Below are 17,082 nucleotides of genomic sequence, written 5' to 3' on the forward strand. Positions count from 1 at the left end.
GGCCTCAGCCGCTGCCCTGCCACTGTTACTGGCGCCTTAACAGTGCTGTTAGGACTCGCTGGAATCGGCACGCGATATCAGGTGAAAAATACTTCGATACAAATATTTTTCTAAAAATATCGATAATACATATTATCAAATATTTTCACATCGCTATTTCGGCTTCTGTTTTGTTTTTGTTGTTGGTTTTTTTCCCTGCGTGCGGTTGATTCGCGGATGGTTTTCCTGAAAATTGGCCGAGAAAATGCAAGCCGAGGCGAGATAGGAGGAAAACTGCCCACCGACGACAAGTGCCGAAAGTGTGAACGAAGCGAAGGAACACAAAAAAAAAAATAACAAACGACAACAATTAGCGAGCGAATAAATATCGTTGGATTTCCTGAGCATCAGCGTTACCACAACAAAATTAAACTCAATTAAAGGAAAGGGCAGCGGGGGGAAAATGCAATTGAAAAGCCCAGAACATTTTTGAAGTGTGCCGATGTGTTTGCGTGGAAATGGAGCGATTTGTGATTGCAGCGTTCCTCTTGTCTAGTGTTTTCCGCTGCCAGAAAAGTGTGCGCAGGAAATTCGCTGGCGATTCGTGAGAAGGGGCGGAGGAAATTCGGGGAAAATTCAATACGAAAAACGCGGAAAACAAAAACGCAAGAAAAATAGAGGAGAGCGAGACGGAGACAGGGAAAATAAATATCTTTTGTGCTTGTGTGGCGGTGCGTGCGTGTGCAAAAGCGAGAAGGAGGAGATCAAAGCGAAACGGCAAAAACAACCGTAACAACACACACACAGCTGACTTCCCACTCCCCTACCTTGCTGCATACACTGTTCGAAAACTCTAGTTACAACCAATAATGCAGAAACCAGTAACTACAACAACTACTACTTCCAGTCGCCGGCTTTTAAACTAGTCAACAAAATCATCAAACAAAAATAATATAACCACACATATCCCACAATCGACGAAACTAATTGAAACTTGAGCCAACCAAGTAGTCCAAAAATCGACTACAAAACAAGCATAAATTCTTAGTAACGAGTAAACACTTCACAATGGATTGGATCATCAACGACGAGATGGGCCTGACGGTCGGTCATGTGGTGGGCTGGGCCGCCGCCTCTGCCATGGTGATCGGGGGCGTCATCCCCTACGTGCCCCAGTACATCGAGATCAAGAAGACGCAGGACGCGGAGGGGTTCTCCCTATACGTATGCCTCGCCCTGCTGGTCGCCAACTCGCTGAGAATACTATTCTGGTAATTCCTAACCTACTTTACTCAAAAATAATATATTCCTGGTGTTAGAAACTTAGGGATCGGGTTCCTACAGTCTCGTAAAACCCCATTTACTGAATACATATAGTTTAATGTTAAGGCAAATAATGGTTTCAGACCAAAAAATTACACTTTATGATCAATAAAATATTCATGAAGGAAAAGACGAATATATATTGCAGGTGCTTATACTCTCTGACTGTAGATCATTGAAAAAAGAAACAAATTCTTGAATCGCGTACGAAAACAAACACCTGCAATGTTCTCTTTTATCTTTTTAGAGGCAATAAACCAACAATTTTCCAAGTCTTTAAGTATTTCCTTACATAATTACCTATTTGAAAATCATTTAATGACGAGACATAGATCTTTAAGACTTAAGAAGGCTTTATATGGTGTAGTATCTTAGGAACCTGCAAGCTCTCTAAACAACCGCCCAGCCGTTTTTATCTCGCCTAGAAATGGGATGACTAAACGCACTCTGCAAATACCTGGTATCTTGGCTTATCTGGGGGCTCTTCGAGCCGCTTATCGCACGGAATTCTCTCGGGTTCCGTCGCGACAATTTACGGCTTTCAGTACTTGAGACCCCCTCTATCTGTGATAGCTTCGTCACGATTTCTGGCCGATTTGGCAGTCCCTAGAATTCCAAGAGGTGCCCAGGGACAATTGAACTGGTTTTATCTTTATTGAACCCGCTGTGATATGGTATTCGGCACAATGCCATCAATAATCTCTATTTTCGCAGGGGTTTACGACAATAATCGGAAGATTTATCAGCTCTCATGGTGATTGGGGAAAATGATAGAAAACTTGTGGTAATAACGAATTTCCTTTAGCGATTGGGTGGTTACATTTCATGAAAAAACATATATAGTGATTCGTACATCCACCGCCCTTAAAAAGTTGATTCATTCAGGGAGAGGTGTAAATCAAAATGAATATAATAAATTTTTAATTCAATTTGAATGAGTGTGCAAATGCCTCGCAAAATGTGACAATGCCATTTAAACCAGCATTTGAGCAAACATATCATTGAATTCACCCAAAAGTCATTGTTTATTCGGAACACATCTGATATTCAGATCGCTATAATGTTGTTCCAACGGAACTGGACTATTTCTGAGGCAGCTCGCCTTTAATGCCCAGGGTCAACTACTTTTGCTTTTGGTTTCGGTTTATTTTTTGTTTACCCCCTTTAAGCCGCCTCTGTTGTGGGTTTTGTAGGAGCCAGCGCTTCCTATAAATAAATTATTAACAAGGCGAGCGAGGCGTGAGCAAAAAATATTGGAGCAACTGGTGGCCCCATCGACGTCGTCGAATTGTCTGGCCTGGGTGGCAATCAATAAATTAATTATTTACCTAGAAACTGTTGCCGGCGAGTAAAGTGAATCAGCTGTGCAACGAGGCTTAGCGCCGAATAATCCCAATACCACTCACTTTATATATAGATGTTTACGATGCTTTGTGGGGAGGCGTTTTCACTTGACACGCGATGAGTTCCGATGGGTTTTATGAATAAAATACCGCCTGGGGGGTTGGGCAATGCATTAGGAAACCCTATGTTCCGGACCAGAACAATGATAGGAAGTAGTTTTTAATTTATGCACCACGACTCGCAGTGCATTCGGTAATTAGTGTTTTCCTTTCGTTTTTCTCCGCTCAAGATAATTATTATTATACTGACTAATCGGTGCTATATGGATAATCCCCCAGCAACACCCCCACACACATATTACCTTCCTGTAGCTAAATGCACTGGCAATTTGTGAAAAACAAAATGCACGAAACACTTAAAGTGTTTTAGGTTTCTGTGCACTCGCCATAAATTGCCAGCAATTACAATTAATTATTTTATGTGTTGAAAATATAAATTGTAGTTATACGTACAAGGTTGCTCCCTGGGGAAAACTTTTCCAACCAAAAGATAGAAACAAAGCGAATGACGCACCCGAAGTCTTTATTATTAATAATTGACATCGTGGTCGCCTTTGTTGTTGGTCGGAAAATAAGCATGTTTAACAAAGAATTAATCATAAACCTCACTCTGTGAAGTAGGCATAAATCAGAGTAAAAACAGATAGTTGTACCCATCGGATAAGTCAGTATATCTGAAACTACAGTAGGCCTTCGATGAGCTCATTGCTTGAAATCACCGGTTTGTAATAAGCCTGATGGGTGGGTTATCGAAAAAGCTATTGTGTTTTCATGTGATACGAATAGTTTATACTCTTGAGATAAGATGTTTGGAATTTTTTCAAGGGCTTGTAGGGTTGTGTAGGAAGTAAATCGATTTATTGATTGAGTCTTACTATCTTATCTGAATTTTGAGTCATTATAGAAACGGGTGTTTTTAAATGTAGTTTAAGATTGTTCTGAAACTAGAAACTAGATAGGTGTTTTTTATAAAATATGGCTCAATGTGGGCGTTATATCCAGTTTCTAGTTTCTATTTATAAGCTTCTGACCACAGCCCTGCTTTATAAAACAATAAAGCCCTATATGTTTACCGAACTAAGGTTGATTTAATTGTGTGAGCCAACAAAGCGGAGTCAAGTTTCGCAAAAAGGTTTCCTTCGCATTAAAACGCCAGCGTTATGACTCAATAAGTTGGTCAGGTCAGTGGGGCGTGACTAGACAGGTCTGCATTATAATTTGCACTTTCATTCCAGGCACAACAATGGATGCGAATACAGTATACGAACGGCTAGCCCGACTCGGGCCCAGTCATTTCTATATTTGTAATTTTCATGCCAGCATTTGCTCAAATATTTACACAATTTGTCAGCCTGCCTGAATACACGGTCTGTTCGCACTTAACAAATTATCAAATTGAGGCAGCGCCCGGCAGTAATTAAGTTTCCATTGTGTAGCCGAAAATCAGAATATTGCAGTTGGAATTCTCTCTTATATTTCAGCTACAAACTTACTTAAAATGTTGCAAAACTTGTTGCCAACTATTTGTATTATGCAACTCAATTTTGGAGGAAAGTGAAGGGTTAAACTTGAGAACTTGGGGTTCATTGAACTTATTTCAAGCAATTATATGAGAATCCAGTTTCAGGGCAGGGGGGCCTTATAACTTATAAACCTTTTGAGTTGCTGACTAATTGAGTTCTTCTGCATTTATGTTACTCAGACTTTATAGCGATTTATTTAAAAAAAACGCGCCTTTTCTATGACTAGTGGGAATGGAAATATGATTTATGTAAATGTTGATTAAAGTCCTCAGGGAATTATAGACTTTTTTTTTATTTAAATAATTTTTGGTCCATTGGAATTTTAAGAGAAATATGATTTATTTAGATTTCATCATCGAAATAAATTGAGAATAAAATATTATTTTGAAACGATATAGCATGAACATTTCCGCTATTGATAAGCGATTCGAATAGCAGATTTACAGATTGATATATATATAAACAAAGGGTTCGTGCCCTTCCCCTACACTGTCCCTACAATCAGTTCCTGGTACAATGCACCATTCCCAGTGAATGTTTATGATGTTTGCGTAAAGCAATCACAAATCGGCCCTTACTTGGGGCTCTTCAAAGAGCTCTTATCGCCATTATACAAAGGAGTGAGTGTGTTCGAAGATAACCCAAGTCTCGCCATCAGGCGATAATTGTGTCTACTCCAAGCTATTAATTTATTTACGTAAAAACTTATCAAAATAAGTCGCTCCCCAGTACGTAATCAAGTGATATGCACAAAAGATAAAGGTATCTACAAATGTCACACGATTTCGCCCAATTATTTGGTAATTTTTAATTTGCTTATCAATAAATGGAAAAAAAGAAAATGAAATGAAGACACTTTTCAATCTAATCTCAAATGTTCAATAATTTATAAGGCGGTCCCAACTTTCATTGGCATTTACTTATACAAGCTTTGCCCCACTTTCCAGGTTTATTTATTATTAATACAAACGATCTACCGGAGGGTGGAAACGAAATAACTTTTTTCCAAAGGCAAGCAACTTTATGGGACATTTTCTCGCCGAAGGTCAAGGCTTGTGGGCGGAAAGTTGTTGGTTTTTGGGAGGGACATACCTAATTAAGTTCTGGGGGCACTCTTTATGGGGGGAGGCTTGAATCCCTTCATATTTGCTGACCAGCAAACACTGCGTATGGCCCCATAAATGTTTATGGTTTTTGGTCTGCCGTTGTTGCTCAATTTCGCCACCCATGCAAATTATTTTTTATTTCTAAACCGGTTGTGACCGTAGTTGATAATGACGTTTCTGACGAAGTTCTGGCTTTTATCAACGATAAAAACTCAATATATATGTATTTCTACATATTTTTTATTTTCATTGGTGTGGAAATGCTGCTTGGATGCTTGGCAACTTATTTTTGCGGGGCAGGATTTATAATTTCGATGGGGAAGTTGCTTCGGCACGAGTTGCTTGTCAACTTTTAAGAGCTCTTGAAAATCAAGTGGAATTCGTTGTAAAGCTGTTGAGAAGCTACAAAGTTTATGTAACCATATTCTAGTACCTGACTTCGAATTAATAAGTTGGGAATATCAATACATGCAGTTTGGTTTTAAGAAGGCAAAAATGTCGCTTTAACACGTTTGAAAAATAAACACTAAATTTCTCTACAGTTTTAAAAGCTTATCTGTTCCTAGGCATTATTCATAAGAGTATATTATAGTTTGCTTTGGAATTAGCGTGCTGCAAATCCGTTTATTGGCTTGCATAAGCACTTGGCTTTCAACAGTAACTAGGCAGAGATAATTTCGCATTAGGTTTTCGTTTTGTCAAAATGGCAAACTGTCACAGTACAGTACCATACCACTTGACCCATTAATCGTTCTAATAAAAGCACCCGAAACTAGCCAGCTAATTGTGCCAATTATCAGTTTTCCTGGTCCTCCGCTCGCCCATTCGACTGATTGAACCCAGGGGTTATCTGCCGCATTACACAGTTTCGAGAGCTCGTTCCACAAAGCCGCCTCATCTTAAGCCGATTGCCACTATCTCAATCGCATTTGTTCCGTTTCTGGCCAAAGTTGTGCTTTTAATGCGGGGCTGATAACCTGGGTGCGGCTCGAATCAAAGGTCAAGCGACGAAGTCTTATCTGCACCACCCATCCCCCTCGAAACTAAATGTATTTGTGTTTGAAGATTTTTACGTAATTAAAAAAAGAGCCGGCTGGCTGCACTGAAAGCGGGTTCACGCCACATTTCGTGCTGTGGGACAATCCCTGAAAGCCTGCGTCACAGGTGCGGAAGGGCAGACAATTAAAAGACACTCCACCACGTTAATCTTTTGCCTTTGTTGGGCTTTATGGCCGAGACGTTGCCCTAATTGAATTTTAATGTCAAGCCAAAGTCGGGTCGTGTACCCAAGCTTTGGTTACTTGCCATTTTGCTATGAATCCGGGCTCTTACAAGTCTCGAAATTTGCTGGCAAAGGCGGAAAATTCACAAGGGAAGCACAACTAATCGAAAAGTCTAAACAGACCCCTCAATCGGCGTCCGTCCAATGTTTACGGCTTTCGCCTCCTCGATGGAGAATCACAATCATCAGGCTTCTTTGCATGCGAAAAATGTGCGACGTTGAGTAACGCAAATGTTTGCACGAAGCCAAGAGACAGATGTTAAAATTTATCAATTAGAATAGATTTTTAGCCTCAGAGATGGGCAGAAGTAGGGATAATCTCCCGGAGGCACTCTAAAGAATATTAAGTCTCAACTCAGAGACATGTCTTTAATGTTTAATGGGCCTAAAAGCCAAGTTGATTGATTTTCTAATCTGGCTGCTAAGAGGCTTTAACAACTTTTGCGCAGCTTTGTGTGCTATTTTGGGCTTCATTGAGGGTAGTAAAATGTAACACAGTGAGTCGGACTCAGACGAGTCTCAGTTTTTTGTTAAGTGGGTTCTTAATGTTTATTATAAAACATAATACGAACCAATATACTATATTAGAAGTAAAAAATACAACGATATTTTTAAATATAACAGTTTGTATACCAGTCTGAAGGCGTATAACGGTTTGTATAACGGTTTTTTTTTCTTCAAAATACTTTAAAAAATGTTTTAATTTATTCATACCGATATAAATAGCATCTCAATGTATAAAAGACGAAAATAACACGCAAGGCTACCCAAAAATCCCTTCGCCAAGCTCCATTCAAAAGTTTCCAACCGCATATAGATTATTTTTCACGCATAAGTTGACTTCACAATGCGCTTGATCCCCAACCACTACGCCATTCAATCCCATTCTCAGTTAAAAAACTCGAATAAAAAGTATTTAAACAGCATTATCGCGCTTGGTTTCACATTGAGAAGCAGATGTGGCCGCCAAACGTCATTGACAAATTTAGGCGAAGCCTTTAAGGCGCATGACTTTTCATTTCGTGGATAAGCTCGATGTCTATTGCACCGACTGGTATAAACAAAGATTGTGGTAGGTCCGAGAAAATTGTATATGCAAATCGTTCAGTCCGCTCAAAGGTTTTACTTTCTATCTGCAGGGGTATAAATATTCCGATATTACATATCTGCCTTCGAATTGGCTACAAATTTCATGCTCATATGCAAATCAGTGAATTGTTTTTCTCCGCCTGGGTTCCTTTTATTTTCCCATTTTTCTATCTTTCCCCCTATGACTTTGTCTGCCATCTGCGCTCTAGACTCTGTTTCCGCCATCGCTTCTGGTTACGGATTTTCTGGGGGCGTAAATTGAAGTGTTTCCCCCGGCCAAAGTCACATCCGGGGTTTCTGGGTGGCTGGCATCTTTTGTTTGCTTTTCTATTTGGGGGTTTATGGGCTAAGCGCCATGTGGGTGTGCTCAGCTCGCATTAATTTTCATTGAGCAAATCAAATGATAAAATAAAATATTTATTGTTTGACTTTCTCGTTGATTTTCTCGAGAGTATAACAGTTTTAAATGACATTTCTGGAGACCGTATAACAGTTTATATATATTTTTTCTTTACTAGCGTTTTGATAGGTCCTTCCTTCCCGCCTACAAAATAGTGTTTTGTAGTTATGCCAAAATTACTTTAGTCTTTCTAGACTTTATAAAATATATAACAGTTTTATTTCGAACGCTTGACAATTTGTATAAACCAAAAACTCAGCTGCATTTTGTTCAGTTCATTGGCAATCGCTATTCATCTGGGCTTCTAGTTATAAAAAATCACATTAGTCTTCTTAGATTTTATAAAATGTATAACAGTTTTATTTGAAACGCTTGACAATTTGTATAAACCAAAAACTCAGCTACATTTTATTCAGTTCATTGGCAATCGCTATTCATCTGGGCTTCTAGTTCATCCTTTATCCCCGACAAGGTCATTCCAAGCGGCTTAGCAGGTTTCAGATCGACCCAGTTATGGGCATTCATCATCATCAGCGGCTGGCAATCCATTCCATTCATTCATTCACTCAATGGGTAGTGAGAAAAAGTATGTTCTGGCTGTTGGTTCCTTTTCCCCCTGCTCATCAGACGCCAACTTGTGTGTTTACCCAAGTCTCGAAGCGGGCAGTCTACAAACGTGGCCAACACGGCCGCACACTGTGGTTCCGAAATTAACGGAATGTACGGACATAAGTGCTTTCGGTTCCGTTAGTTAGGAGCCCTCCAGTCGTGAGACAATGATGAGGATGAGGACGCTCGGCCACGGCGAGTGTAGCCTACTTACAGGCCCACACGCCAGTTTAACCAAATGAAATTTGTGTTGAGCGCAACGTGCCAGCCTTGGCTTATACACAATCGTTTACAACTGTGTCCGAGATTGTAGGACAAATTAAGTTATTTTATAAAATATTTATTGTTTGTTTTTAGGGAGATTTCTCATTGAATAAAGTTATATGACACTTCTGGTGATAGTATAACAGTTTTTTTAATATAAAAATAATTTTTTTTATTGACTATTACATTTGTATAGTTTCGACAATTATATTTTTAATTGTTGTTACTAAAAATCTCATTAGTCTTCGTATTTGTCTAAATTAATCAGTTTTATTAGAAACCTTTGTAAAAATCTATTCACCACACAATCAGTCACATACAACTTGGCAAAATTGCATTTATATCTACAAAAAAGGTTTTAGTTCATCATTATTTAAAATTTAACTTCATAGTTATTTTAAGCACACGCACTCGTTGGACTACCAAATTCAAAATAAATTGTTGCATACTTTTTAACACTATTTCATGAACCTTAAACTTTACATTCGAAATGAGCTTAGTAGTTATATTATCACGACGACCACTGTTCATCGGGCAGACAAAAACCCACCCACACTTGAGTAAACACTGCGCTGAAGGCAAAGAGGAATTTTAATTATGTCTAGAACAGACACAAAAGGTTAGTGCTGAACAAAGCACTCACACGTGTGTAACAGCTTGCAAATTGCTCGGCTCCGTTCTGGTGACTTAATTTGCCAGCCCCGCCGACAAATTCTATCAATAAAACTTTCATCAGGCCTAAGTGACATTTTTGGGGCTCACCTATTTAGCGAAATTGCTGCGGCTATTCGAGCAAATTGCCAGTGAAAGTGAGCCTGAATATGCAGGTGGAAAATGGGAAGTGGGCTTGGCGGGGCCTTCCCGGCAGTTGGAAAATTGTTTACATTGCAGGCTCAGGCACACCGCCAAATGTAGATATGTATGTTTGCAAAGCACGTATACAATTTTATCGATTTTTTACGACATATTTTACACGTTGAAGCGTGCAAAATGCTATGTCCAGTGGGTGGAACAAGGTGCTGGGGCTTTTCATTTTTGGCCAATTCAAAAGGTGAAGACCACCACTTTGCAGTAGGGTTGGGGATGTTGGTTTTTCTGTGATGAGTACAAATTGGTTTGTTTGCATTGAAAATGTTAGCATTGCAGAAAATTGCACTTGTTAAACAAACTCGAAGAGCATGCTTAATACTGATGATTTTGTGAAAGGCAGTAGATTAGGTTACAGCCAAAGTCTTCCACAACTGAGAATGAAGGCTGAAACAAAAGTTAAATTTGGTTTGTTAACTCGCACTTCAAGGTTTAGTAACTAAGAGAGAATTGAATTTGAGCCTTGTATTTTTAATTAACTATTTTAAATCAATAAATGAAATAAAAGCCAAAGGAAAACATGAATAATTGTAATCTATCTACTTAATATACCACTAACTAACATATTTCTCATAAGTTCCTTAAATTTGATAATGAACTTAACTATTTCACACTTAAACCCTTTCTTATTTAGCTACTTACGTAGCACATTGAATACTTAAAATCATAATGTATATTATAGAGTTAGCACAATCCGCACCAGGAACTCTGATAACAAAGATTTATACTTCTTGAATTTCAATCCTCGTTGGCTAAAACTTCTCTCTAACAAAACAAGGTCGGTTGTAAGGCCATTCTTCTTTAAATTCGCCAGCGGAATGCAAATGTAAATGTGCTTTGCATGTCTTTTAAAGGCGATTTATGTGGTGATTGGGTTGAGCCATCGAGTGGCATTGACTTGGCAGCACTGGTAATTCAATTTCCATGCCATGCCAGAGCGACTTGCCAAAAGAGGTGGGCGTATGTGGCCCCCATGGCACTAGTTCCCCCTTTTCCACCATCCACCATCTTGTGAATCGGAAGCAATGCGGAAATGTATGCTATCTGCTGTGTTTGTGATTGCGATTGCGAACGACAGCTGTGGCTTTCAGTAACACAGTTGGGCCCGCATATCGGCACCGGCGAAAAAAGCCAACAAATTGTCGCATTTTTTTAATAACACTTGGGAATGACTTTCGGCCGGACATCAGGACTCTTATCCAAACAAATCCCCAGCAAATCTGCGGCTTTTGTTTGGGCCCTTGCCAAATGCTCAACACGTTTCACTCATTGTGGGCTTGCTTGTGCTCGGGGACCCTTTTTTCACCCACTTGGCATCTGTCAGATTTATGACAGTGTCGCTTGACACAGTGCCGGGATTGGGGTCTCTGCGCCCCACCTCCTTGGGGAAAATATTGTACATTAAGCTCGGCTGCGGACCTTATAATCGATTTGCTTCGGGAGTGAATTATGCTGTTGGGCGCACATCAATCACAATGGGCGCTGTTTGGGCGCCATATAAGCACCTGTCAATTAGCTGTACTTAACGCTACATTGTGCCGTTGTCAGCTTAGGAGTGATAAATAATAATACCTTTCTATGCTTTTAAGACCCAAATCATTTATTTTGGATAGTATATTGATGGAGGAGATAACATCTTTCGGGGGTTGTTTTTTGCTTAATCTCCAAAGATCAATTATATACATGACGTATTTTAGTTTTAGAAATTATATTATTTTAATTTACAAGGTTAAATAAGTTCTGTCAACAACATATTTTGGTGTATGCTAAATATAACTACCCCCCAAATGAAATCCCGGCCAGGACACCACCACATCTCGATAGTGCAAGTCAATTAAAATGTCATTTCGTGTTGACCTTTCCCTCTGACTGACCTTTGCCCGTTTTTGCTCTGGTTTTTCAGGTTCTCCAGCCGCTATGAGCTTCCACTGCTGGTGCAGAGTGTCGTGATGAACGTGACCATGTTCCTGATGATCCATCTGTGCGTGAAAGTGAAGCGGTTTAATGCCAATAACCGCGAGCACGCCCTGCGAGGTGAGTCCCATGGAGCGGCTATAAAGCCGTCACCCCGAGGATAAACATGTCAGCTGACGCCCCCTCCCCGTTCCTTTCCAGGCGATGAACTGCATTTGCCCAAAGTGATGACGGACACGGATACGGGCGCCTCTGTGTCCACCGAAGCGGGCGGAAGCGTCCTGAAGCGGGTTCGCTCCCGGCACTATCTCAATGGTGAGTCAAATGGTTACAGGGGGAAAAGTATCTGAACTAAGTGATATTTAGGATTGATTATGCGAGATACATAGGATGAACATACAAATAGTTTCAACATATGCTTATGTGAAAGACAAAGAAACCATATGCTCTACAAAGACGAGGTACAAAGAACTTTTCACCCAATTGACGGCAATTTCCTGTGTCATAGATTGAAATAAAATAAAATGAGGGTGGGAGAAGTTAGGGGATGGCAATTTCATTACCATTAGCGAAGCACAGAAAATGCTCCACCTTCTGTTCTCGTTCTCCTTATCATAATATATCTTTACGAGGCGGAGCGCTCGTTTGCTGTCCGCATTTATTTCTTCTCTTCGTTACTTCTTATCAGTAAATAGAACAACAAGAAACTGGGTTGGGCGGTAGGGTTCTGGGCGGCAAATTGATCAATGAACCACAGCGAGCAGAACCAATATCTCGTACACCCACATCGACACGAGCTAATTATATTGGCACGCCTTGGGCTTCTTTGTACATTGCTCGCCGTAAATTGTGCAGCGCCTAAAAGCGGGCAGAGATAATGAAAATTGATTTCCAACTGGCTTGCCATCTTCAGTTGATGTATTTATAGCCTGATGTATTTATAGAGTTGAACATTCTTGGGTCACGAACTTTGGCTTCCTTGGGGGAGATGAGAAAAGGTTCTTTAAACTATTAGTTGTTGTTTAAAGGAGGAGAATATGCACACATTTTCTTTACGCGGTTATTAAATATTCATTTATTTCTTCCAAAGATCTGGATTTCAAATACTTCTGGAGCTGGACAGACTTCCAATCGTATCTGGACTTTATGCTCGTCCTGTGGGCCGTCGGAGCCGCTATAACATATCTGATGCTTTCCGTGCACTGGTTCATGGAGTCCATGGGCTTTGTGGCCGTCTTCACAGAGGCCATGTTGGGTGAGTGCCTTAATTGCTATTGCCTGCGATAAACCTGCTAACACTAATTGATGATTCATTCAGGGGCGCCACAATTTCTACGCAACTTTAAGAATAAATCAACATATGGAATGAGCATACACATGGTGATCATGTGGACGCTCGGTGATATGTTCAAGACTGGTTACTTTATTGTTAGGAAAGCCCCATCGCAGTTCTGGATCTGTGGCACGCTGCAGGCAAGTATTATTCAAAACAAAAGTATTACATTAATGTTAAAAACTAAATTTTCAAATGGAGTACTCATTTAAACCATTCCGCATTTCAGGTCAGCTTGGATATAGCGATCCTGTCACAGGTGTGGTTCTACCGAAAGAATTCCAAGCCGCGGGACCTGCGCCGCGGCGATTAGCAGTTTGCCCCCGAAGAACAGCCACAGCACACCCCTCACCACGATCTACATACATCCCATTCCGAGGAGCATCAGCTCTCGCTGCCCGTCACCGTGAGCAGCAGCGGAGACGACCATCTGCTGACGGCTCGAGCGGATGACGAGCACTTCAAGGTGCTGGACTTTGGTCAGTGCCACGATAATCGTGCGTTTCAATATCACAATAATAACAAGATGTTGCCCAGACCAGGAGGCAGTGGCAAAAGTAAAGATGATAGCAGCATTGCAGCTGCTTTGGAAGTCGTAATTGTCCATTCCCCGGCTTCCAAGGAGCAAAGACTGATTGGCGGTCAGGAGGCAAGCGGCTGCTGTCGCAGGAAGCGGAATAATGCCACCCAAACCAGACTGGAGGGCAGTAGTTGCTGTTGTGTGATCACCACCCACCATCACCACTGCCACTGCAATCACCACAGGCACCATCATCATCACCATCACTGTCACTACAGGAGCACAAAGAGACGAGCTCTGCTGCACCAGAAGAGGAGTCACCACCATCAGCACAATCATCAGCAGCTGCAAACCAAGCAGGCGAATCACAAACAAATGCTTCCATCGAACAACAACAAGTCTTCCTTGGACTCCAGCGAAGAGGCGATGCATCATCAGGCCATAGCCATTGAAATCGATGCCGCCACAATGAGCGAGGATGGTGATGAGAACAATAGCAGTACGGCCACGTCAAATTTTCCCTATAAGGTAGCCAGCGAGGGTGTAAAACCCATTATAATGGCGCCGCTTCGAGAACAACATCGCCATAGGAGAGGTTCCCTGAATTCCAATACGACCATTGAAACCGATGAGCTCTCGCACGACGAAGATGACGACGATGTGCGGATGGGCTCTCACCACTTGCCAGAAGATGAGGCCCATCTAACTCAGCCAGCCATAACGAATAGTTCCAGTAGCTCCACAAAACGGGGCAATCCTGCCTCCGCTCCAGCGCGAAATGAATGTGTACGAATCAAAAGGAAAAGATTTGTGGCTGAAGCTGGACCGGACTACTGTAGCAGTTGCTCGAGTTCCTGTTCCTGCAGCAGTTTGGATGAAGATATGGAGGCCCATCACGAAATGACCGTATCAGCGGAGTGCCATCAATGTGTTCCGGGTTCGCGGAGAGCCAGTTTCTGCTCCTGCCACAATTCCAGCTGCTGTTGCGGCTCCTGCTCCCAGGAAGACGATGAGGAGGAGGAAGCGGATGATGAGGACGACGAGACTACGGGCCAAAGAGAGAGTTTTTGTACAGCCGCAGATCATACCATGACTCCTTCGCAAGAAGGTGATGATATGCACAGTAGCACACTAACACCCCTCAGCACCCAGAGGTCGTCCTTTATGGAACCTGATCATGGCGATCATACCATGCGAAGTGATAACGGCGGAGGCAACCTAACGGATGCAGACGCCTCTTCACTCAGCCAGTCAGCAGAGTACTTTTCGCTGTCATCCACCGCCGGAGGAGGCACTTCTTTTCCCATCAAAGAAGAGGATAAAAAGGACAGGTTGGAAAAGAAAGAGGCGAAGGATCCCAAAGAAAAGGAAGTGGAGCCACCGTCCTGCAAGCACTGGAATCGCAATCCCCATGGCAAGCACAAACGCGGCTCTTCTCCTGTGGACAACTCCTTATGACGAAGTGTCTCGCTGGTCGCCTGGCCAGCAATTGATGTAAACGCCCTGCTGCAGCAGACCATAAAGAAATCGGCTGTGCTGCAGGAGACGCCAGTGCGGAGGAAAACCACTGCCGAAAAGGGCCTGGCCACAACGGGAAGTAACGATTCCTCCACGGCCACATTGACGGCCAGTGTTGTGACAGTAGCCAAGTATCCAGGACCTGGGTTGGTCAGCACCGTTACCAGTTTGAATGGATGTGGAACCACCTACAGCTTCACCACCACCACGGCTGACCCTTTACACCCTGCAGCCGCCAGCAAGAGAAACTCCAAGTACTCGCCCGTACCAAATTCCGAGGTCTACCAGTGCGATCCACTGCAGCAGAGCTCAACGGAAATCATCTTATAACTCATACAAACATACCTCTGCACCATTAACTATTATACAGTGAAATGCCGTATAAGGGTCAAGGGTAAACTTCATTAGTGGGAAGGAAGGGATTATACAAGAACATAACACCAAAACTCGTGGAGATCGAAGGACGGGTGTAACGAGAAACCAAAATTCATAAAGCTGTTCAATTTGTTGTTATTCGGGGGTAACAAACACCAAGAGGAGGATGTAGAAAATGCAGACCTAGTTTATACATATGAAAACCTTAAACCAATGTACATTATTTTTTATGTGAGATGCATCAAAAGATTAGCTTAAAGTGTAAATTAGTTTCTAAACTTCAGTTTCGGACTATGTGAATTTAAAGAAAAGGGTTTCAGCTGGGGAAGGGACCAAGCCAGAGTTGACAAAGCCTTCAAGTTTTCCAGAATCCACGCAAAGACATATCCACTTTGTGCAAATTTCTAGCTTAGAAATCTTCCCTCAGCTCGGGCCTCGAACCTTGTTTAGATTTAGCTTTATAAATCGTCATTGTTTTTCGTACATTAGTCAAATTAATTTTGTAGTCGTTTAAGTTCGATTTGTGTAAAAAGCAAACAACAAAATCAAACTTTAATCTCGATATTATTCTTTAAAGAATTTTTTAATTTTATAATTTCCTAGCAGAATTTATTAGCTAAGATCTATAAAAAATTATACTAAAATAAACGAAACCCAAGCAAAATTATTATTTCCTTTTGTTTTTATTTTATTTATTTCTCTCTTATTTCTTTTATATAGCACAATTCCTGATCGTTAGCTATATTATTCTAGAGATAACGTATAAGAACTACTAATCAGTCAAACATCTTCCTTGCAATTTTGAGATTCCGTTGAAAACGTACACACAACTTAAATATGAACATTTAATTATTTATAAGCGACGTAAATATGTATTCAAAGTGCTTGAGAATATTTAAGAAATATTTAAAAATTACCAATAACCGACGGAGGAGATGATAACATTTGTTGATTAGTGCGTAGCAGCTATTTTTGATTGTTTTCCTATGGCAAGTGAGTTATGTAGTATCCTAACGATAACAAATCTGTTGCAGAGGCGCAGTATTATATTATTTGTGAATCCATTATTCAACTGTAACGAATTACTTACTAACAAATAAATGGAAGCAAATACTCATAATCAGTGTTATAAGAACGGCATTTGGATTGTAGAATCTTTTTCATAACCGAAATGGTTAATATACTCGTATTTACTGGTATTTATATAGACATATTCTTAAGTCAAGAAAAGCCATGAAAAGCAATAAAATGCAAACGTCAAGTGGAAATTTAATAATACTAATCCAACTTGTTTGCTACCGAATTTACTTTATTGGTGTTCTAGACATTTCTCAAACAAAATAAACGTAAACTATGCGATACAAATTAAGATTAAGTTTTTTAATAGGTTTCAGGGATTACTTGGGTTGGAAATAGCAACATTTATATTTTATTGTTCTATAATTTTTCTTAATTATGCATAAAACTTTATATGATTAACTAACTTGCATAAATATTATATAAATATAAATAATTCTATCATTTTTATTTTTCAAAAATATATATTTGAAACCCGGAAATTAAGGGCAGAGTCCAAG

General features: G+C 40.6%; 1 protein-coding gene across 1 annotated transcript; it reads left to right on the forward strand.

Annotated features, from left to right (window-relative positions):
* Nucleotides 1-169: 169 nt before the first annotated feature.
* Nucleotides 170-16,172, forward strand: LOC108033851 (uncharacterized). The gene is given in 6 exon segments (XM_017108487.3): nucleotides 170-1,250; nucleotides 11,749-11,879; nucleotides 11,961-12,074; nucleotides 12,850-13,014; nucleotides 13,078-13,232; nucleotides 13,322-16,172. Coding segments are annotated over 6 exon segments (2,517 nt in total). The 5' UTR covers nucleotides 170-1,047; the 3' UTR covers nucleotides 15,071-16,172.
* Nucleotides 16,173-17,082: the final 910 nt, after the last annotated feature.

Source organism: Drosophila biarmipes, chromosome 2L (genome assembly GCF_025231255.1).
Source record: "Drosophila biarmipes strain raj3 chromosome 2L, RU_DBia_V1.1, whole genome shotgun sequence".
Lineage (NCBI taxonomy): Eukaryota > Metazoa > Arthropoda > Insecta > Diptera > Drosophilidae > Drosophila > Drosophila biarmipes.